Source organism: Centruroides vittatus, unplaced genomic scaffold (genome assembly GCF_030686945.1).
Source record: "Centruroides vittatus isolate TY-2023 unplaced genomic scaffold, ASM3068694v2 contig_474, whole genome shotgun sequence".
NCBI lineage: Eukaryota > Metazoa > Arthropoda > Arachnida > Scorpiones > Buthidae > Centruroides > Centruroides vittatus.
This window is the reverse complement of record NW_027122266.1, coordinates 3,181,882-3,206,023: the sequence shown is the minus strand read 5'-3', so window position 1 is coordinate 3,206,023 and position 24,142 is coordinate 3,181,882. Positions and strand designations below refer to the sequence as shown.

General features: G+C 30.2%; 1 protein-coding gene across 4 annotated transcripts in view; it reads left to right on the top strand.

The window, feature by feature from the left end:
* LOC136977709 (xaa-Pro aminopeptidase 1-like) overlaps nt 1-24,142 on the top strand; it is a 91,483-nt gene that overhangs the window by 63,323 nt on the left and 4,018 nt on the right. For all 4 annotated transcript variants that reach the window (XM_067273254.1, XM_067273255.1, XM_067273256.1 and 1 more), the window contains 5 exons: nt 5,319-5,388; nt 7,249-7,353; nt 22,770-22,841; nt 23,111-23,187; nt 23,287-23,385. In XM_067273254.1, the coding sequence (XP_067129355.1) occupies nt 5,319-5,388; nt 7,249-7,353; nt 22,770-22,841; nt 23,111-23,187; nt 23,287-23,385 (423 nt within the window). The remainder of the gene's footprint in view (nt 1-5,318; nt 5,389-7,248; nt 7,354-22,769; nt 22,842-23,110; nt 23,188-23,286; nt 23,386-24,142) is intronic.

The following is a 24,142-nucleotide window of genomic DNA, read 5'->3' as shown; positions in this document are numbered from 1 at the left end:
AATACTACAAGTTGTAATCCATACTAATATATAAAGGGAGAATGTTTATTTGCTAGAGATAATTTCAGAATCTACTGAACCGATTTTTAAAATTCTTTCACAATTGGAAAGCTTATTCCTTCTAGATGAACATAGGCTATATGCTATTTTTACATTGAAAAGGGAAATGCACAAGAAAGATGTTTTTACCACAGCATTTGTTTGTCTGCTCCATTCAAGGTCAATCTCCTTCACTGCCTGGTGGGCTTCTTTAAACTTATTATCTTACGTTTCAGTTTTGATTTGTGCAGTTCAGGTAGTTGTTTATATGCTTTGTTTATATTGTCTTGGTCATTCCTTTCTAATATACTCTTAGGTTATCAGATACTTACAACTAATTTATAAGGAGTGAATTTACTTTCCTTATATGAAACTAAACTTTTGTATATAGGTCTGTAGCATTTTATTATATAATGTTTAAAAATTATATTAAGTTAAATTATTTTAATATAACATTTATTATTATTATTTTAAGATAATTAAAAGACCTTTAAAAAACTGTATCATAATAATTAGAAATATCTGTGTAGTGATGTGTGACCAGCTATGCAAATCAGTCTGATGATTACATTTTTTCACAAACAGTAACCCATCAAAAATAACAGAAGTAAACTAAAAGAATTGACTTTTAGTTATAATTCAATAAAGCTTGTATAGTTTTAAAATGAATTGTATTTTAACATATTTTATAAAAATCAAGTCGTGTTCTAATAATCTTCTCCTTTATCCTGGATCCAAAATATAAAGTTTTAAGTTCTTGACATTACAGCAAGATAATTCTAACTTATTTATTTTCCTCAACCATTGAATTAGTGCTTGTTGAATTATTGCTGCACTATCTGACAAAATTGGTATATTTAACTTATAGTGAAAAATATCATTCACCACGAATAACATTGAGTCTTGTCAATGCAATATTCATATATAATTTTATCATTTTTGAGCTTCAGTGTACTTACATTCCAGAAATCAATTATTTCCAATACTTTATGGTCCAGCTTAAACTTAACTGTAATATGCATTATAAAATGTAATATAGAGTTAAGATTTATCAAATGACAATGATAAAAGGTAAAATGATGTAATTTTCATTGGTTGAATATGCAGTTCTGGGATTCAACAGCATTTAAATTCAAATTATTCTTAGAATGAATTGTTAAATATTAACAGATTTTGCAGAGCTTCATATGTACAAACATAGGATAATAGCTTTTGAAGATATAATTGAATTAATTTGAAAATCAGTTTGGTAGAAAAGTGGGATGAAAATGTGGGATGACTTCCATATTGTACCATAGGATGCACTCAACTGCTGTGACATTGTAAAATTTGATTACATTTTAATTAAACAAACATCCTTATTAGTGTGTTTATTATTATTCTATAAATTAGTAAAATGAAAAAAACAAAATTATAACATTATTCCTGTTAGTTAAAAAAAAATTATGAAAGCAGAAACAATGTCTAGGAGAATATTGGTGATGATAAGTCCATTCATATATCTCATGCATGCACACATGACCAAATTTCACTGCAACATATTGTACATGCGCTACTGGAGCTTGCAACATTTTTTATTAACTGGTCAATGATAACTGATAACATCTTCAACTTGTGAAGTGATAGGTTTGCACCTTTCACCAGGTTGAACTGCCAAACATCAGAATTGAATGGTCATTCCCTGAGAGCTTGTAGAGGCAATCATCCTTAATGTAAATAATTAAAACAGCAAAATCCTTAAAATATAGCTGCAGCATTGCTATTGTTTTCATGAAAAAACAGCTTTACAAGAAATGCACATTTAGGCATAGTGATTCTCTTGAAAATTTAATTTCATTGGGAGATGATTGAAAATTATTTCCCATAATAAATGAAAATACAGTATTTAGGTGAGTAAAATAGAATAGTTTCAATTTATTCAACAATTATTTGTATGTTACATCAAACGTTGAATAAAAATGTTTTGGAAATATCCAAGTAACTTTTTTAAGTTAATGAATGGCACAACTGTCAGCAATAGCTGGTTTTCTATATCAAGTTAAATAAAAAGTATCATTTTATTGGTTATATTCTTTCTTCTTGTAAGTGATTTTTGAAAATTGGATATTCAATATCAATTGATATCCAGTTTTCAAATTAATAGTATCATAATTTTGATTATCTGCACAAAACTTTTGGAGAATATTAAAATCCTTTGAACACTGCAGTCATATTCATCTGTTATTACTCTCTTGATCAATTCCTCATACAGTAATGTTTTTTTCTAAGAATTACCACAAAATTTAGGACCAGTAGCTTTATTTTTGAGTCAGTTGTGATAAAAGCAAGATGGCAAGTATATACAGTAAAAAGAAATTTTTGTTCATTAAAGAAGAGAATTTTTGTAATTAAGCAAAAGTGAAACTGGAAAATTGCAATAACAATGTAATTGTAAGAAAATCAAATTCAATTCTTGACCAACCATATGAAGATGTCAATGGAGCAGTTTTGGAATGGTTTAGTTGCAGTTAGCAAAGGTGGTCTATCTGTTCAGGTTCAGTGCTGCAAGAAATGTTCCTAAACTTTATCACAGAACTTGATGTTTCAGTTTTCATGCCAGAAATGGATGATTTGATAAGTTTTGTTTATGTCACAACATTATGTTTTGAACAGTTTGTTGCAAAAGTATAGATGTAAAAGGTGCTTGAATTGAGTTGAAATGAAGAATTCTGACCATTACTGATGATAGCTAAGTTTATTGTGATACACATAGTGCAGACAGGTCAGGATTATTTTGCAAAGCAAATTTCAGACAAAAACATTAATAATGAAAGATGAACAGTGCAAAAGTAGAAACTTGCAATGTAAGTTGTTATCTTATTTCATCCACTTGTATGTCTATTAACAGGACTTATTAAACTGGCTTTAAGGATACTGCAACTCAGTTTCACAGATTATAAAATTATTGTTTTATTTAATTTACATGTAAATTAAATAAAACAATAATTTTATAATTAAACATCATGCATTTATAATAGAGGCATTTTTCAAGGCCAAAAATTCTTACACAGTTGCTAGACATAAGTTTTGTGTTCAGTTTAATATCTGCTGTTTATGTGATGCACCAAGTGTCAATCTTATTCTTTTGTAAGTGAAAAGCTTTAGGATGACATCTTCAGCTAAATACAGTCAAACTCTTATAATTGAGTATTAGGGAACTGGCACACGATTTCCTTGTTATATCCATGAAGAGCAGTGACATAACCAGGGGGAGAATGGTCAACTGCTTTGGGTAAAAACACTTAAGGGGTGCCCCAAGGATGGCAAAATTTGTAGCTAGGTCACTGATAATGAAAACTATTTTTTAATTTTTAATTCTAAATAAGTCGTTTAAAAAAATTTAATTACATTATACTATATTTTTATTAATAGTTATATATATATAACTACAATATAATTAATATTAAACAATTTATTTTTTTTAATTAAAGATAATACTAATTAATAATACAGCCAATTTCAGTTAGTCTTTTTATGTACAAATCTTAAAATTGATGTTTGCTTTATTTTTTCATAATGTCAATACTGTTGAAGATGACAAAGAAAACTTTCTACACACTTTGATGGTTTTAGCACCATGTAGTAACTCAAGAATAATTTCTATTTTTTCATAAACCAAAAGACATTCTTTTCTTCATAGAAATTTTTCTCATAGAAGGATTCATTTCTAACTAGATTATATGGTAATTTTACAATCATAGTGGTGATTAGATAAATTGGCAGAGTAGAGCTGGAAGCTTTCTTTTTGGAGACAGTCTCCCTCTTTGGGAGATGGTCTCCAAAAAGAAAGTTAAGTGATAAAAAGACCTGTAATCCATGCAGGTCACAAAACTAATTATCCAGTGATCATAAAACTATCAATAAATAACCCTTTCAGTTTTATTTATTCCAAGAATTCAGTATCACATTTCTTATTACTTAAACAATTGTGTTTGTGTTTGCATAGCTACTGAAAATTTGCTTGGTATATCCATGAAGTACCCTCATTATAACTGTGAAAAAATGTACAGAAATATGCATAAATTAAAATTGTTAAGGCATTTTGCTTGTTATATCTGTGCTCATTATAACCAAGTTTGGCTGTACTCGAAAACTGAGTTGAAGGAGAACTTCAAGTGATGAAAATATAGATGTTGTGTTGGTGGCTGTTTTGCATAAACCAAGGCACTCTGTGCACAAATACTGTTTACAGATTATGAAGTTAAACCTATGCTTGCATCCATATAAGGTCCAAATTGTGCAAGAAATAATGGATTCAGATTATGAAAGTGCAAATCTTACTGCAGAAAATGCTGAAAGATTTTGTTTTCGATAATGGCTCAAGCAATGTTTTTGGAGTAATGAGGCCCACTTCTACCTAAACAAAACTATCATTACTAGTGTCAATGAAACCTTAATAACAACCATCAGAGACCATCCTGAAGTGATAGTTTGGTGTGAAATGTCTATGATGAGAATTATTGATCCATATTTCTTTGAGAACAGCTGAGGTTGCCCACTTACTGTCAACAATACACATTCTGAAATGATAAGAAATTTTTTCATTCCAAAGCTTCATAAGAATTCTGCCTAAAATGCAAATACCTGGTTTCAGCAGAATAAAGCAACAACACACTTCAAGAGCCTCAATGAGCACTGTTTGAGAAAATTTTTGGGTAAAGTTATTTCAAAGTTGCACCTCTTCTTTACTTAATGCACTCATCACCCTCTAATAGTACCCTGTGGTTGATATTTTATTCATTTCAAAATTGTAAATTTATTCTGAGATACTCTGTATAAATATATATTATAAGTCACATTTTTATTTTAACAGATTATTGCATAATATACTTATTTTATAGTTTAAAATTTTCAGTGACATTTTATTCTTGAAATGTTCAAATAATGCTATTAGAATACTTTTGAAAAAAATTTTTTTTTTTTTAATTAGTTGAATTATTTGAATGTGATCTAATTGAAGACAAAATGTCTCAAAATGTTTTATCTTGATTAAAATATTTGGATATCTTAATATTTTAGTATTTCTATATTTGTTGGATTGTTCTGATGGGATCATATAGATCTTAACACACTTAATTTACATGTAATAAAAAAATAATTGCATAAAATACATTATAAATACTATTAATATTAAATATTTATTAGTTAATGTATTTGTTGTTATAAATTCTTATTATTTAAATTTTCAATATATGTAAATAAGTTATCATTAAATTACATTAAACATTGTTTTTTTACAGGAATGTTTCACTAGAGTAGTGAAAGGTCATATTGCTGTGGTATCTGCTGTGTTTCCAAGATTAACGAAAGGTTTAAAAATTTCTAGTCTATTTTATATATGTATATAAAACGCTTAGCTTAAAATTATTATGACACTTTTCCATTACAAGAAAAAAAAATAGAATTCCTAGCTCTGAATCATCGTGAAATTTTAATTATGAATAATCTATATTGAGGAATAAGGAAAGAGCAAAGCAGGCTGGGGCAAAACACCCTAGTAAAGACATTTTTTAATCATGATTATCTATAACATTTCATTTGAAATGAAATTAATATCTGTTTTGTAAAATCTCTCAATTAATGTAAACTGTTGAAACTGGAAATTTTATTAAATTTGTATCATTTTCATATTAATTTTTTTTTTAAAATGTAATATGTAAAGAAGAAAGTTTGTAAGTTTAGTTTGTTATTTATACATTTTGAGCAAATGCAATGAAACTTTTTGGGGGCCATCCTCTCATCCACAAGGAGCTTAATGACTACTTTTGGTTGAGTTAACTTCAACCTCCCCATCAGCGACAAGGTCCCCTTTCTATCTGACCAACAGTATGGTGGTATTCCAATAGGAAAATTATTTAATATGAAGTTACTGTAAGCATAAAATATGTTTTAGGAGTTTTTGAGAGTGCCAAGTTTATATATTTGACCCTTTTTTTTTTTTTTTTTTTTTTTTGTGAATTTTGATTGGTTGGACAATTACAGTTTTGTATTTGGCTGTGAATGGTATGTTAGAGTTAACATTATAAAAAATTTGGATGTTTTGAATTATCTGCTTATTCAGGCAGAAAGAAACCAATGACTATTATCTGTTGAAAAGCATAAATTCCTATCTACCTGACCAATGAGATTGCACCATTCTCTATCATCCAAGTCAGCATTTCTCAAAGTGGACAATAACGCCCCCTTGTGGGCGGTGAGTAAATCTAGGGGGGCGCTGGAGGCAGGGTACTGAACGGTGACCAGTGGCAAAAGTTGGGGTCACTGACAGCTGTTCTTTTTTCTCTGTTAAACAGATAAGAGAAAACATTGCGTTTAATGGTTTCCAGATGTTGAGAACAGTGTACGGTAAGGGCACAAAGTGTGAGATTCATAGAAAAGTTTTCCTAAGAATGTTTCCAATCCTTTCTCACACAAGAGAAAATGGGTTAGGGGGGTTGGGTATAACTTTATAGACAAAGGGGGCGGTGGATCGAAAAAGTTTAAGAATCACTGATCCAAGTATTACATTTTTAGAGAGCACAAAACATGTACTTGGGATTTTCCAGGATGCCAAGTGTGAACTTTTGGTCCATTTGTTGACTGTTCATTTTTATTTTTTGTTATAAGTATGTAAATAAGACTAGTTTGTTTTTCCTTCTTCAAAGTAGATTTGTGTCATTTTTATTTTGTTTTGTTACATTTTATTTTCGCTTAATTATAATTTACTTAACACTTCACAATAAGCAAGACAGTGGTAGGCTAAAATAACCAAACTCTTAATATGGTTTTTATTTTAATGTTTTTTGTTCTTATTTTTTTGCCTGGGCAGCAATCAGTATATCTGCTAGTATATCAATAAAATTTAATATTTATTAAATCTATAACAGTTTAATGATTTTATTTAAATTAAATTTTAAATATATTAACATTTATTTTTGAAAACATTCAATAACAATTAAAAAATTATAAATATTGATATTTTTTTTTCAACTGAGTAAAAGTTGTTAATGAATTTGATAAATAAGCAAAGAATTAATTTTAAAATAAGAAAATAATTAACATTGTACATTAATATAATGTTCTTGTATTTTTGTTTTTAAATTTTAAGTTATTTTTATTTCAAAAAAATTTAATGTTTTAATTTTTTATAGTATATACACAACATATAACATGAATATAAGTTTATTACAGGGCAAATGTTGGATACCTTAGCTCGTAGATTTCTCTGGGAAGTCGGTTTAGATTATTCTCATAGTACAGGACATGGTGTAGGTGCTTACCTTAATGTTCATGAAGGTGAGTAAAAGTGATACTTATTATTTATAAATTTATGATTGAATAATTGAATTAACAAGAAATTTATTGGAGAGAATTTGTTTAACAAAACATAGAATAGAATGCAGTTTTAGTAATCTGGCATATGGCCATGCTGTGACCTAATTGGCCATCAAAAATGTCAAATTAATAGAAATACATGTGTGTGTCTACATTAAAGTAAATAAACAGCCAACAAGAAAAAACAATAAAGTATGTACAGTACATATGTTATTTTTGATATTTCTTTTAGTTTCAAAGATGAGTCTCCTTTATATAAAAATTTTATCATTAAATTTTATATTTTATTGTGAGAAGCAGGAGGCAAAGGGGTGGTTCCCTATAGACCACTTAATCGGCAATGAGTTGGTAAAACCCGCTCACTTTGTCACTGGATGGCTATTTGATAAATTGTTGTCAGGATTGCAAGATCCTTCCAATGTCAGGGCCTGACACCAGTTAGGATGGTTAAAGGTCACACCCTAATGTGCGAATCATAAACAAATGTTGAGTAGGAGGGCTGATTCGACTGTCCGAGTGGGGAGTGCAATGGGTAAGTTGATAGGGATCCAAAGTTCGAAAAATGGAGTCAACACCAGGTTTAAACAAAATAACAAATTTAATATATATCTAAGCCCTAGATTACAAGATAAAATACTCTGACACAAATCTATATACTAAGTGTAAGCACAGCACTCACAAGGTTCTAGGGAAATCATTCCCATTCTATCTACTTCTAATGGAGAGAGAGTTTACATATATCCTATTCATATGCAGTCATATTTTTTTCAGTAGTCTGTACACTGCTGGGTAGCTGGTGGGTAGAGCTTTTTCTATGCTCTGTGTATGTCTGCCTGAATATGGCGAGACTAACAGTCGTCCTCTATGGCGCTGGGGTGTCTGCCTTGAGACTCAAGTTTGAGCTGCTTTTATACTGTTAAAACACGCACGTGGTGACTTGTGATCTAACAAAGAGATGACAAGAAATACAATAAAAACGTTTTTTATTTTCACCCGTGGTCTTTACAATAATCAGGATTCTTATAGATTCCGATGCTCCTCGTAGTCCGTTCGTGCTCTTGTACGATCAATTAACACTAAACCCAGACAGAACGGTTGACGCGATTCCCGCGACAAAAAAATAAAAATAAACGATCAATATAAATCTACCGCGGTACAAAGAAGTCTTATATCTAAAGAACTAAAAACTACTTATGCTAACAAATAAAAAGGGAAGAAGGAAAAGGATAGAGAATAGGACGAGTATATCGATAGAATAAGACAAGAAGGGTACTCAAAATTGGTGAACACTCTGGTGGTGGTGGTGGTGGCCGAAATATTTCTTTCGTGAGGGTTGAGGAAAAAACGACGTAAATATCTTCAATCAAAAACTTTCCTATAACTTTCCAGAATTCCTGAGATCAAAATATTCAGTCTTAGCTTGACTAATGTCTCTCCAACTGATGCTAAAACAGTCTGGAGAACACTACACTGCGTCTTCTTCCTTCGACGTCCCAGCTAAAAGTAGTTTATCCTTTCTTACTTTTGCCCTCAGGGTTACCACCTTTCTTTTGTGTTCGGAGTAGGTGACTCACCACCCATACTAAGAAGCTTCTAGAAATTGAAAGACAAAAGAACCGAGAACAAAGAAGGAAGAAAGTATAGAAATATATATTGGGTTGTTCGGAAAGTTCGTAGCGATTTTTAAGAGAAATAAAAGAAATTGTTTTAATACTAAAAATATACTTTTATTCCATTATGTATGCGCCATTGTTTTTAATGACGTGTTGCCATCTATGGGGCAGCTTCATGATACCCTCTTCGTAGAACTTTCCAGTTTTTTCCGCGAAAAACTGATCCACGTGGTTTTTGCAAGCTTCCAAAGTATCAAAGTTTTTATCATGAAGGGAATTTTGTAGAGAACGGAACAAATGGTAGTCCGACGGGGCAAGGTCGGGTGAGTAAGGGGGGTGGGGTAAAACATCCCAGCCTAGTTCCAATAATTTTTGGCGTGTTCGTAAAGACGTGTGAGGTCTGGCATTATCTTGGTGAAACACAATGCCTTTTCTATTGGCCAGTTCCGGACGTTTTTCTTTAATTGCCATGTTCAGCTTATCCAATTGGGAACAATACTTATCAGAATCAATTGTTTGATTCTGTGGAAGCAGCTCATAGTACAGGATTCCTTTCCAATCCCACCAGACAGTGAGCATGACCTTCTTTGGATGAAGACCGGCCTTTGGAGTTTTTAATGGGGATTCATTTTTCTTACCCCACGATCGTTTTTGGCTGATGTTGTTATAAATGATCCACTTTTCATCACCTGTCACTAAACGCTTCAGAAAAGGGTCATTTTCATTTCGTCTTTCAAGAGAATCACAAATGGAGATGCGATCCAGTAAGTTTTTTTCCGTTAAGTCGTGAGGTATCCAAATGTCATAACGATTCACGTATCCGAGCTTCTTTAGATGTTGAAATACAGTACTGTTTGATGACTTCACTATGTCTGCAATCTCTCGAGTTGTGTAATGAGGGTTTTCATCCAATAATGCTTTGATTTGGTCCTCTTCAATAACAGGAGGTCTTCCTGAGCGAGGAGCATCTTCAAGGCTGAAATTACCCGTTTTAAATTTTGCAAACCACTTTCGAACAGTTGATTCTGATACAGCACTCCCACCATAAACATCACATATCTTTTTTGCTGTTTGTACAGCATTTTTGCGTTTACGAAAAAAGAAAAGAAACAAGTGTCGATAATGCACGTTGTTCGCATCCATTTTTGCAATGAGCCAAATTAAACGCTATTTGAATAATCTTAACGGTTTTTTTGTAACGGACGCGTCTCAAGGTCATTTATCGTAATATTCATTGGTTTGTACAATTCTAATCATTTTTGCGTCAATCGGTGTCTCAACTGTCGGCTATCAAAAATCGCTACGAACTTTCCGAACAACCCAATACATATATATTAGATATATACAAATAAATATTGGTGTACTACCACAATACTCCTTAGGCCTGGGAAAATGATCAGATGATCGGATGTTTGGAGATGAAGTTGCATGTGTGAAGTCATAGGTGAGCTGTTGGTGACATTAAGCTGTTGTTTTTACAGAGCAGATAGTGTATTATTTGGTTTGAGACACATTAGATTCATCCTGTTTACTCATTCAAAGGTTGACATTCCCTTCTTTTAACAATAGATTGTTATAATTTCTTAACCCTTTACAACCACCATCTTGTTTACATTTATTTTGTAATCTGTCCTAAGGCAATATAGGTCAGTCAGGCTATATTATTTTAAAAATTCACCAAAAATCAAATTATCATTATATTCATATGAAAAAAATCATGTACATTTATTAATATCTTTAGTTTTAAATATGATATTTTTCAATACACTTTATTAGAAAAATTTACAAGAAAAAAATAGATATATATCTATCAGAACTGACATTTAAACTTGATAATTTGTAACTTTTTGTTAAAATTAACATTGTCTAAATACCTAGTTTTTGAACCAGAAAGACATAGAATATTGTTTTGTACAACTCTATATAACACTTATGCATGTATGTTTATTTGTTGTGAAATTATCAAACATTATATCAAACATTTGTTTGAAATCAAAACTTTATTCTGTTATCAACTAATATAATGAACTAATATACTTTATTCACTTCATATCGAACAAGAATATAAATATTTGTAATATACATATGATTACCAGTAGTAATACATGTAACATTTGCTGATATTTTAGATTAAAATAAAAAATAAAAAATGCATAAAATGTCAGAACTGAAAGTTACAACTTGAATATTTATAACACGTTGACTTATTATATGAATGGATTTATTATATGAATGAACTTATTATAGTAATATTATTGCATGAATATGCTAAAAATGAAATAAAAAATTATCAGAAAAAATAAATTAAGGAAAAAAAAGCATTAATTAAAATTTTTTAAGTCAACAAAACACCACCTGGACAAAAATATGTGAAACAGATGATAGACAAGATGCTGCTGTCAAGTGCTGACATCTGTTGTCGATAAATTTTTATTAGGGTGCCTACGAATTGGTACCCTCGAAGTTTTGCTTAACAATGGGGGGTACTGGCTGATTGGTACCCTCGTGAAGAAAGGGTTAACAGTTGTTGATGAGAAGGCTGACATTCAATCCTTTTTCTGTGTGATGTTTTCTTAATGATCGTGAAGGAGAAATTGGTTAAACTTTTCCCTAAATTAGAGAAAAATCAGGCTCTCGATCTTCACATCAAATCAAAGTGTATGTGTGTGGTGTATACAGTCAGTGTATACATGAAGAACCCAAAAATATTGGGAAAAAAATTTAGAAAAAAATCATATATTTATTTTAACAACTTTATATTTTAGTCTCCTTCAAAATACTCTCCGTTAGCCTCAATACACTTGTCCAAACTTTTTTCTATTGTTCAAAACACCTAGAAAATTCCTGTTTCAAAATGCCTTTTAGTGTCTTTGTTGTTTTTACTTTTACCTCTTCTACTGTCTGAAATTGCTTCCCTTTGAGTTCTTTCTTCATTCTGGGGAACCAGGAAAAAAAATGCAAGGTGCGAGATCAAGCGAATGGGGTGGGGAAGAGGGTCATACCATTTCTTGTCAAAAACTGGTGCACCAGGGAGTGTCGTGTGAGTGGGTGCATTGTTGTGATGGAAAAACCAATCCCTCATTTGCCACAACTCCCTTCTTTCTCTTCCTTCTCATAGCATCATGAAGTCTTTTGAGGACTTCCAGATAACAATGTCAATTGACTGTCTGGTCTGAATGGAAGAATTTGGAATGAACACTTCCTTTCACATAAAAAAAACAGATTAACATGGTTTTCACATTTGACTTCACTTGTCTTGCTTTTTTGAGATGAGGAGATCCTGATGTTTTCCACTGGCTGGATTGACATTTGGTTTCGTAACCACACCACCATAACTCATCATCAGTTATCACCTTGGAAAACAAGTCTGGATCATTTTCCAAAAGTTCTTTCAAAGCCTGACAAGCTGCCAAGCAATTGCCCTTCTGATCAGTGGTCAACAAGTATGGAACAAACTTTGCAGAAACTCTTCTCGTGCTGTGTTCTTGTGACAAAATTCACTGATTCGAACTCCATGAAATCCCAGACAAATCAATGAGTTCATCAATGGTCCCTCATTGATGAGCGTGAATTTTCTCAGCATTTTCATCAGTTCGAACGTTGGATGGATGTTCAGACCTGAGTTGATCTTCAAGAGACATTTTTCCTTTTTGAAAGTGGGAAAACCACTCATAAACTGTTGTCTTATTCATGGCACCTTTTTTGTAAGTGCATTGAATCATTTCAACTGTTTTCGATCCACTTTTCCCTAACATGAAACAAAATTTCACAGCAGCATGTTGGTCTTTAAAATCTGGCATCACATTTTCAATGAAAATGAAAAACAGCTCTCGCAAAAAAAATTGCTACAGGTTTCCATCTACTGACATCTAGCAGTGGATATGGCTACTACAAACCTCCTGCACTCCACAAAATTATTCCTGTTATTTTTGGGTCTCCCCATGTATACATATACACTTTCTTTACATCTCTGAAAATAACTATCAATTGTTTTTACTGAAAACAACTGCTTTTTTATATTTATATTTTTGCATTTTTCTCTATTTGATGATAGCCTCTTCTTTTTGTTTTAGATGTCTATTTAAAAATAACCAAACTTTCAACATATTAGTGTACATACATTTGACACTGTCTGTTCATGCTCATGCTCACTTTTGATTTTTGCCATCTTTCTGCACATAATTATTTCTTATCATCATTGATTTGTAATTTTTTCCCTCTGTATCACTTCAAGCAAACTACAGGTAAACCCAGTATAACACAGGAGTTGTTCCAAAAAATTGCTGCGTTATGCGAATCCATGTTATACAAAACAAAACTAGTATGAAAAGAGGGGTTAGGTTCCAAAAATTAAAAAACATGCTATTATATTTTCATAATTAAGATAAATATCTTTATTAAAATTTTCTTAAGAAGTGATACATATTAATATAAATTAAACAATGTTTTCTTTGTCATCACTAATCATTATTAACTGAAGGCATTTTCTTTTTGCAAGATATCCTTATCCTCTGAGCATTTTTCTACATTATCTTCAGATCCATGCTCTACCTTTTGCAACTATTGGGACAATCACATCTTTACAAGTATATAACATACTTGTAAAGATGTGATTGTCCCAATAGTTGGAGGTGTGGTTCAATGCCTAAAAACCGGTGATGGAAGAAAGCAAGTATGGAATAAGGGGCCGTCCATAAATTACGTAAGGGCGATTTTGGCCATTCTAGACCCCCACCCACCCCTGTGTAAGAAACCGTAATATTTTCTTTGGTCCCCTCCCCTTCCCTATCTTACGTAATATTTAGGCATAATTTTATAGAAAGATTTTAACGAAAATAAATTTTTTAATGAAACCCTAAAAACTTTAGGTCCAAAATGTATAATTATTAATTTCTTAATTAATATGTACTATTATTTATAAAAGACTATGTTAACAAATTTGAAAATATAAAAATTTAATGAATTCGAATGAACAATTTATTTTAAGAACTTTATTTTTTAATTATTAACAATCTTTTTATTATCATCATTAATCAACATCATAATATTCATTTTTATATTAATTTTAATTTTCACAAAAAGATGCAGAAAACTTTGACAGATCAACTAGCTAGTGCATCGTGACCGGGGAACTAAATCATAAAGCTTATAAAACTGTATATAATGGGGCAATACAACCAATGCTACTTTACGCGGCCTCTAGCTGGGATCATGGAACTAGTGAAAATTCAGTAGCGAGTAAATTACTCTCTCTTCAAAGACAGTTTGCCATCAGAATTTCAAAGTGCTGCAGAACTGTTTCTACTAATGCCTCTGATTCTAGCAGAGCTCCTTTCTTTGCCATTATGTATTGTAGAAAAGGTTGTGAATTACTATATCAGAACTACAAATATCAAAGCTCAACAGCAGTCTCTACTCCTATCTATGATTGTTCAAATGCTACCATATTGCAATTACCCTATCTCTGATCATCACCCTATAAACAAGGTTATCCCCAGGGTACATTCTTCCATGGATAACCATGCAGACATATCTACACAGATGGGTCCAAAAGCCCCCTTCATGTCCGCTCAAGTATCTGTAGCTTCCTCCAAACTGACATATTTTGCCCAAAATATGTTAGAAGATACCCTCACATCAAGCTGAAGAAGACGCTGTCTACCAAGCTGTTCAGTGGGTCACTTCACTACCAAACAAAACTCTGTCTATCAACATTTACAGTGATTCTTAGTCCATCCTAAAATTTCTAATAAATACCAATTTCAATAGCAATAAAATCACATATATCCAGCAACATATTAAAAATCTTGTAAATAAGATAACTTTTATGTTTGTTCGCGGCTATACTGGCATCCTAGGAAATGAAAAAGCCGACTTTGAGGCTAAGTCAGCTGCAAAGGACACTGACTTGGACTACACTCACAACCCTCTCTCATACAGCAGCCTTAAAAATTATATTTATGACAACGCTATGCAAAAGTGGAATTAACAATAGTTGAGCAGTAAAACTGGTAGAATAAGATTATTTTTCTAGCGTTGAATGCAGGTTCTCATCACCACTTAAAGATTTAACATTTGTTCAACTACTTACTGAGCATGTATAACCGGACAGAAACTGCCTCTTGCTTTTGCTCTACAGAAAACCTAGACACCGTCGACCATATGATCTATCATTGTCCAATTTACAATCAAGATAGACTTATTCTGAAATTAGAAATCTTTACACTTGGTTTCGGGTGGCAATGTCCACTCAATAAGCTTGTTCGGTAGCCACTGTTTGATACTTTTTACAATTATGTTAAAAAAAATATGGAAGATAAGATTATTTATAATTTCTAGTTTTACATTTTAGTTTTCACTAAAAATCGAATACTAATTTTATGTTTACTTTGAATCATGTATTTTGGTTATGTATTCTTAGTGTTATATACCCATAGGAGTGGTGCACTTATTCAAATAAAAAAAAAAACAGTGAGAAACCCCTACACGGCCTTTCTCCCATGATAAAAAATGTGTAGAGAGTGAGTCTGCTAGCGTTGTTATTCTAGTTCTACGTCACATCTGATGGCATTAGTACAACGAGCATTCTTAACCCCCTACCCCTGAGTAAGAAATCGTAAGAAATCCTTGACCCCCACCCACCCCAAAATACCTTACATAATTTATGGACAGCCCCTAAGGGAAAAACATCTGGCAACATGAAATAAGTTTCGAGAAGGACCACGTGTATTGACAGAAGGCTGAAAAAGAAAATTTACATACTGTACTTAAGTACTAATAGTTCACAAAAATTATGCAGGAAAATCTGATAGTGCGTACGCGCTCGAATGAAAAATGTCAAATGTCTTTTGCACTTAAAAGCTTTATCGTGTTTATTGAACTGTTGTACGGGCATTTCCCTAATTTTAAATTAGATAAAGTTTGCTTTTAATAGTTTTTATTACATTTCATGTTGTACGAGGGTTTTACCCAATTCTCAAACTGTGTTAGAGTGAATCTGTGCTATAGAAGTGCTGTGTTATATGGGGGGAGTTACCTGTAGTTAACTTCATCTATATTTGTCTCTGATGATATATTTACTTTCATAGTTCAGCTAGTTTTTTTGGAGATCAAAATTTAAAGCAACAGTATTTTTTGTTGTTTTCTTGATTTTACTACTACTACAAGCTAATGAACATGATGACCCAAGATAACACACTTTTCCAAGATAAAATAATTTTATTAGGTTGCAATCTGAAAAAAATTGTAGACGTATAAATTACCTCTGTTGTCTGTCCTTCCTTAATCTTGAGACTAGTGTTAGATACATGAAAATCAAAACCAGATATGGAAAGCTTAGGGGCAACAGGTCCTAATTAACTATTATATTCAAACTTCCACTTTGCACTGGAAGTCACATTATTTCAATTCAAAAATTTTTCCCCGAAAGGAGTTAGATAGATGACCAGTACAACTCTGTTGCTAGCAAGAAAAGTATGATGTACAGGACAAGATACTACTAATTTGAGGTGGAGAGCATATATTTTAACCCTTTCCCCCATTTGACAGTAAATCGTCATTTTCAAATTTGTTTAACATTAATTAAAATATATATGTAATAATTAACACTGCCATCTAGTTAAAAATATGTGAAACACAATGTAATGATGCACATAATACTACATAATATCATAAAATATATACAGGTATACCTCGAGCTACGTCGTTCTCGATTATACGTCATTTGTCTAAAAAGTATATGGAAAAATGAAAATCAAGTTTAAGTCATTTTATTCGACTTTACATCCATCTGCCACAAATATTGAAGTCGTAATATCGCTAGAAAAGCATTAAAAGCACATAAATTCATATTAAAATATGTACATTTACAGTAAATGTTAATATAAACATCATAAATCCTAGAGAACGAAACATGAAAACATCTGTGTTTCTGTGTTGTTGTCGTAACTACACAAGTAAATTTGACTTACGTCGCCTCTCCTGGAACCAATTACCGATGTAAGGCAAGGTATACCTGTACAGTAGTGTGTCATTTATCCGAATCAGTTCGGGACTGGGGTTGTTTGGATAACTTATTTTTTGGATAACTGATTATGTATGAAAAATATATTAACCTATCCAATGTTGAAATTTTTCTCCGTTGCATGTTGCTTCGTGTTGAATTTTTGTCGATTTTAAGCCTAATGAAAATTTTTATAATAATAATCGAGGCTATTTTATCGTTAAAAATTATTTCTTTATTTTGTACAAACAAAATAAATATATTGAAAAATATAAAAACAAAAAAAATTATACTGTAGAAGTTAATCTAGTATCAAAAATGTTCGATTCAGCACGACACAGTCCGACTGGAAAGCTTTCTGTTAACCGACATTTCAGTTGACTGGCTTTTGGATAAACGACGCTTTACTGTATATATATATATACAGGGTGTCCCATAAGTTTGTAAATAGTTTAAAAATTCATAAAAGTTGAAAGAATCGGTATATTTGAATGCAGTTTGCGTAAAAGTTATTCTCATGAAGGGGGATTTTTTGGGTAGGGAAAAAGAAAATAATGTCGATAGGGGGTGCTGAACTCAAGAAAATCACTGAAATCATGCAAATCTGAGTCTTATAAAATGCAGGGTGTACGATTAACAGCTCATTTCTGAATTTTCCTGTTACTGGCACTGATATATGGTTTTCATTATGATGTTGACATTGGTGGATAAAGCACTATTGGTGAAATTGTTTTATCTCAGCCGTGAATCGCCGGCTGAAACTTTACAAAGGTTTAGGACACAGAAAAGAATTAAGAAAGGTCCAGGTCCAATCACTCCTGTAGGATTGATTTCCCTAGTACAACATTTCAAAGAAATGGGAAGTTTGTGTAATCGCCCACGCAGTGGTGCACTATGTTTATCAGAGGTTCGTCAACTTCACCAATAGTGCTTTACCCACCAATGTCAACAGGAAAATTCAGAAATGAGATGTTAATTGTACACCCTGCATTTTAAAAGACTCAGATTTGCACAATTCCAGCTAGTTTCTTGTGTTCAGCACCCTATCGACAAAAATTTGAACTATTTTCTTTTTCTCTACCCAAAAAAATCCCTCTTTATGAAAATAACTTTTATGCAAATTGCATTCAAATATACCAATTCTTTCAACTTGTAAATAGTTTAAAAATTCATAAAAAACACACACACACACACACACGGGACACCGTGTGTGTGTGTGGCGTGAAGTGTGAAAAACACTTTTGGCTTTGCTGTTCTGTTGAGTGTTTTGTGATTTCTACTGAATATATTAATTTCATTATTTTGTAATTCTTTTAAATCTTACTCTCTGTAAGATATATCATAACAAATGAATGAAACTATACAGAAATTATTTTTTGAAACAGAGAAAACACGTATGTGTATTTTTTTTTTGTTATTCCTTAGCATTGTTTTATTGTTTCATCATGCTTCTGTTTACTGCTAAATCAGTAAGGCCTACATATATATTTATTATTTATATAATATATTTTATAATTTTTCCAAACAAAGGAAACAAGTGTTTTTATTTTTTGAGTTTCATTTTATTGTTTAATAATTTTTGTTTTTTTCTCTTTTGATAAGTCCTACATATATAAGTTCATTATATGTATAATTTTTTTTGAACAAAGGAAACACGTGCAATCTTTTGTTTTATTCTTACTTTTCTTTTTGTTTTTCATTAGGCCTATACTTTTGTTTCCTGCTTTATTGGTAAATCCTACATATATATTTATTACTTATAGAATTTATTGTATTGTTCATAAATAAATAAAACCATACAATAAATTATATAAATAATAAATATATATATAGGATTTATTGATAAAGCAGAAATAAAAGTATAATGAAACTACAAAAAAAGAAAACTAAGAAAAAAAACAAAAGATCACACATTTGTTTGAAAAATGTTCCTTTGTTTGAAAAATAAATTATAACTGAATATAATTATTATTTGTATAATTTTTTTTGTGTAAACATATATATGTAGGACTAATCAAGAGAGAAAAAACATAAGAATTATAAAACAATAAAACAAAACTCTGAAAAGAAAATATTGCACATGTTTCATTTGTTTTGGAGAAGATTATAAATAAATGCCATGTAAAAGAAACATGGCATTATTAAACATGGCGAACATGATTTGAAAAATATTTAATCTTATGATCTTTTAGTTTTGTTGTTATTTTTATTTTAGTATTTTTTGTCTTTCATTTATTTTCTATGCACTTTAACAAAAAATCCTTGCTACAAATATTTTGTTTTGAAACTTAAGTTTTAAATTTTTCTTTAGATTTGTAAATAATGGCCGGTTGATCTGTGCAGGTAGACGATTCAGATCTTTTAGACTACCTAGACATGTTTGGTAACAATATTTGTGATTATGAGTTAGAGGAAAGAGAGGAGTCTGAGTCTAGTTCTGATGAGTCCACTTCACTGGTTTTTTAAATAATATAATAGATTTTAATTTTTTAAATTTAAAACCTGAAGCATTAAAACCTGTAGAGCCAGTTGGGAGGAAAAGGATTAAATTAAAAATATTAAAAATTGCAGCCCTGCATTGTGATGGTATCACAATAAAATAATTGCTTGTTGCAGTATATTTTGCCATACATATACTAAGTTGAAAATTGCATTTTTCTGTTTCTTTTCTTTCAGGAATTTAATGATATTCATTTTGGTTAATTACTTTAAATAGTAAGCTTTTATCTTAGTGAGATTTCACTCTCTGGTTAATATTCTAATCCATTGATTTGATAAGAAGAGTGGTTCCAGCAGCAAACCCTAACTTAATAATAAATGATTGTTCTTTAGATGGTCTTAAAGCATTGTCCAGAATTCATAAGGTGTTATCCTTTTATTAAACATAAGATTTTCATGAAACCATTCATTAAATTAAATACTTTTCATATTTTCAGAGATTCTTGGATTTTTTTTTACTTTTTCAATAAAGAACAGTTTAAGTTTGTGCTATTAAGTTAGCATTGAAACAAAAAATGTCATTATCTTTCTAGTAAAAGAAATATTGAAATATTTTCTTTACTAGAAAAATGTTTGGTTTACTTTGCAGAATTTCACTGTAGTCTTTTACATTTGATCTGGCATAAGACCTAGCTCATCAGCTGATCTTGAAATTTTTTTAATGAAAAAGAGGATATCACAAGGGATGTTACAAGATAATTTGTTGTTATTTATGGTTAGAAAACAGATCTTACATTACTTTTAAATTTATTAAATCAGCCATCAGTTGCTCTAACTCAGTTTTGTTCATTATCCATTTGTAAAAATATTTTGCTTTTTCACAAATAATTTCTGCAGAAATAAGAGAATATTTATTGTTATTATAAAACAAGACATAAATACTCAAATTCAAACTTAAAAAATCTTTTTATCAGATTCCAGAACCCATTAGAATCAGATTTTTTTTTACTTAACATTAGATGTATTTTGCAGCATATAAGAGATTAAATTTGGCATACAGGTTGTATCCTAATGTAAAATATGTTGAAAAAATAAAATCGAAGAAAATTTTCTAGAGCATGCTCAAGATTTCACTGGAGAGCTAGCTACTGCTCATCCTAGACCATGACTGTTGTTCACTAAATCTTACATTTTAGATCATTTTTGCATTGTTTATTTTCTTTGTTTTAATGAGTTGTATAATCTAAATGCAGAAATAACCTTATTAATATTATGTGGGTCTAGCCTATATTATGTTTATTGTAACTTTATCTTTGATTATCAGAAAGTTGTTTTTTATTGCTTTTTGCCATATATGGTATTTTAAACATTTTTGGCGCACACTTCTTGGAAATGCCATATCATCAGTGAAAAATAGGATGCAATGACGTCATGTTTTGATTGTGATGCATTTGTTAGCTGCTAGTGTCTTGGCTCTGCTATGACTGTGGCCTTGCTGTGTTAAAAAAGTAGTAATAAAGTACAGTATGTAGTAAACTGATATTTATTGTACACTTTAAAGAATTATGTTGTAACAATCAAGACTTCAATTTGCTGAATATTTCTTTATTATTGTTTTAATCTTTTTTTTAAATAATTGTTAAAATAATGGAATCTACCTTAGATGCTGAAGCTGACCTTTACCATATAGAATGCAGGGTGATTTTGAAGGTCATATGTTGAAAAAATTAGCATATTTTACAACATATAAGACTTATCTTATTCCTTTTTTTCCTGATGATATTGATTTAGTGTTATGTGTGATACAATTTATAAGTTTTTTACACTTATTTAATTTCTTTAAATACTAAGGGAAAAATAATAAAGTCAGTTTTATGTTTACCTTTTCCAGAACTTTAACATTTTATTTGAAAAACAAGATCTTGTACTTCTATATCAGAGAAAATTTATATATCAAAAAGAAATTGCAGTATTTTTAAGCACATCATCCTGAATTATAAAAATAGTGGGAAAAGTTAAATCAATCAGTAATAATATTTTTCAATATACAGGCAATGTTTAAATGATAATTTAGTCTATATAATTGCATTGTATATACAAAAAAAAAAAAAACACAAGATTGTCATACTGCTGATGCTTCCATCATAAACATGCAAGATTTATGCTTCTCCTACCACAAACAAGCATAAAGCTATCATTAAAAATATCTTTTTTTTATCTATATCTATAAATGAGAATGTGTTTGTTTGCTATACACTCCTAGGTCATTTGACAAATTGCTATGAAATATGGCAGTTACATTAACACATTTCTAACTTAGATAATGTAGTACATACCACCCCGAAATAATGATTGGATTTTTATATATCAATTAATTTCCGTTTACATTGGATGTGCTGGATTTACATGTAGTGAACCTATTGGCAAAAAAATGTTTAAAAATAATAAGATAAATATTACAGTATATTCACTTAGTTACTGTAACAATAATATAACATAAAGTTATGCTATATTATTGCTTTGATGAGTAGCATATAGCACTAACCTGAATGGAATGGAAGTGGTACAGTGGTAGTTGGTTGTGAGTTCTTGCATCACCAACAGACTGGCCACGTGCAATTTTCTGGATTTTCTTCAAGTTAGCAACAACTAAATAGGGACAGCTTCCCGTAAAACTCCTCCCAGTAGGCATCCCTTTCAGCAGATTGCCCAGGTGTTGCATTGACATAAATTATTAAATTTGGTTTATTTGTTATCTATAAACTTGCTATTTATGAGGTCATATTTCCTGTATAGTTTATGGGCATTCTGATAATGTTCTTAAAATGGGTTTTACCACATACATTTTTTTGAAATTACAATTAATAATGCCGGGTGTAACAATTACTGCAAGGAGTACTTTATAAGCCTGGCTTTGCTTGGGTTTATCTATTAGTAGTACATAAATTAATAAAAGTTAAATTATTATAAGACTATTTTCTTCTTTTTATTTATTTTAAATGTATAATTTTCAGTGCTTTATAAACCTAAACAAATTTTTTCACAAGTGTTTGAAAGAATTATCAATGATATGATATGAATATGCATCTAATAGTCATTACCTTTTTAGAGCTTTATTATTCATGATAATTTAGGTGACATCATAAGTAACATATTCTAATAATATAATGACAAGGATACTCACTTTAGAAAATTAAATATTATGGTTAACACATATATATGTCAATGACTATTTTTTTTAACTGAATATAGGTAATTAATAATAATTAAGATTTCAAATTTTATAGATGTATTATATATATAAACATATTTCTTCATTTTAGGTCCTGTTGGAATAAGTTGGAAAAATAATCCAGATGATCCTGGATTACAAGAGGGAATGATACTTTCTGCTGGTAATTGTGATTATTAGTTATTAATATAGAATATTTAAAATATGGGAAATTTTGAAAAATATGTAAACTTTCAAATGATATTAATAGTTTAAAAAAAAAATTGTTTATATGAAAGTACTCGAGAGCATTTTGTTTCAGTTATTTTTGCATATAATAAATTTCATAAATTAAATGATAGAAAATTCAATTTAACTATTTAAGTAATATTCTTTAATATATGTATAAATAAAGTTATTTTCATATTTGTAAATATAAGTATAAAATTATAGAGCCAGCATATTATGAAGAAGGTCAATTTGGAATTAGAGTCAAAAATGTAATTGTTGTGAAGACTGCTGATACAAAGGTATTATTATAATTATAAATATTTAATGTAAATATTAAATAATAATAATAAAAAAAATTAAACTAAAATATATAAACATATATTTATTTTTTGAAATAGTATAATGTGAAAGAGCACAGCTTTTTAACCTTTGAGCCTTTAACATTGGTACCCATTCAGGTGAAACTGTTAGATCCTACTCTTCTTACAATAGATGAGGTAATGAAATTCAAATTAAAAATTTTGAACTATGCTATTAATTGTAAATAAAAATAAATAAATTTGCAATGTATGTGTGCAGAAAGCAATACATTCATGAAAGTTATAAGTTCATTCCTAATATGAATTATCAATATGTAAATTTTAATTCTAAATATTTATATATTACCTTGTTTAAAAAATTACTCATAACATTAGTGGAAAAATATGTACAAAAATCTAGTTTATATTTGATATTTACATTTTATGGAAAGAAGAGCATGAAAATTTTAATGAAATGTAATTACTCATTAATTGAAATTTTTCTTACTTTATTCTTCAGTTCATTAAAATAAATTATGTAGAGTTTTACTATCATTTTCATTAGATCTTCAAAAATAATGATAGTTTATATTCTAATTTCATAAAGATTGAATTTGTAAATAATATTGTCTAGAAAAATGATAGTAATTTTAAACTATAAAAAATGAGTGACAGTTTTAATAACTGAAGCAAAAATTTCATTTTGTATTCTATTTTTCCTAAGCTGTATTAATTCTTTTATACCACTTGGCACCATAATAATAGTAAATCGAAAAAATTTATTTTGAAGTATTTTTGACCTCACTTCTTGACTAACTTCAGAATATGTAGAACAATAAAATAAACCTTGGGGGAATCATAATCATGTTCTAAGAGACAAAAGTTAAAAAAAATCACTTACCATATTTCCATGCATAAAAGAGCATGCTTTAATAGAGGGACAGATCAACATATA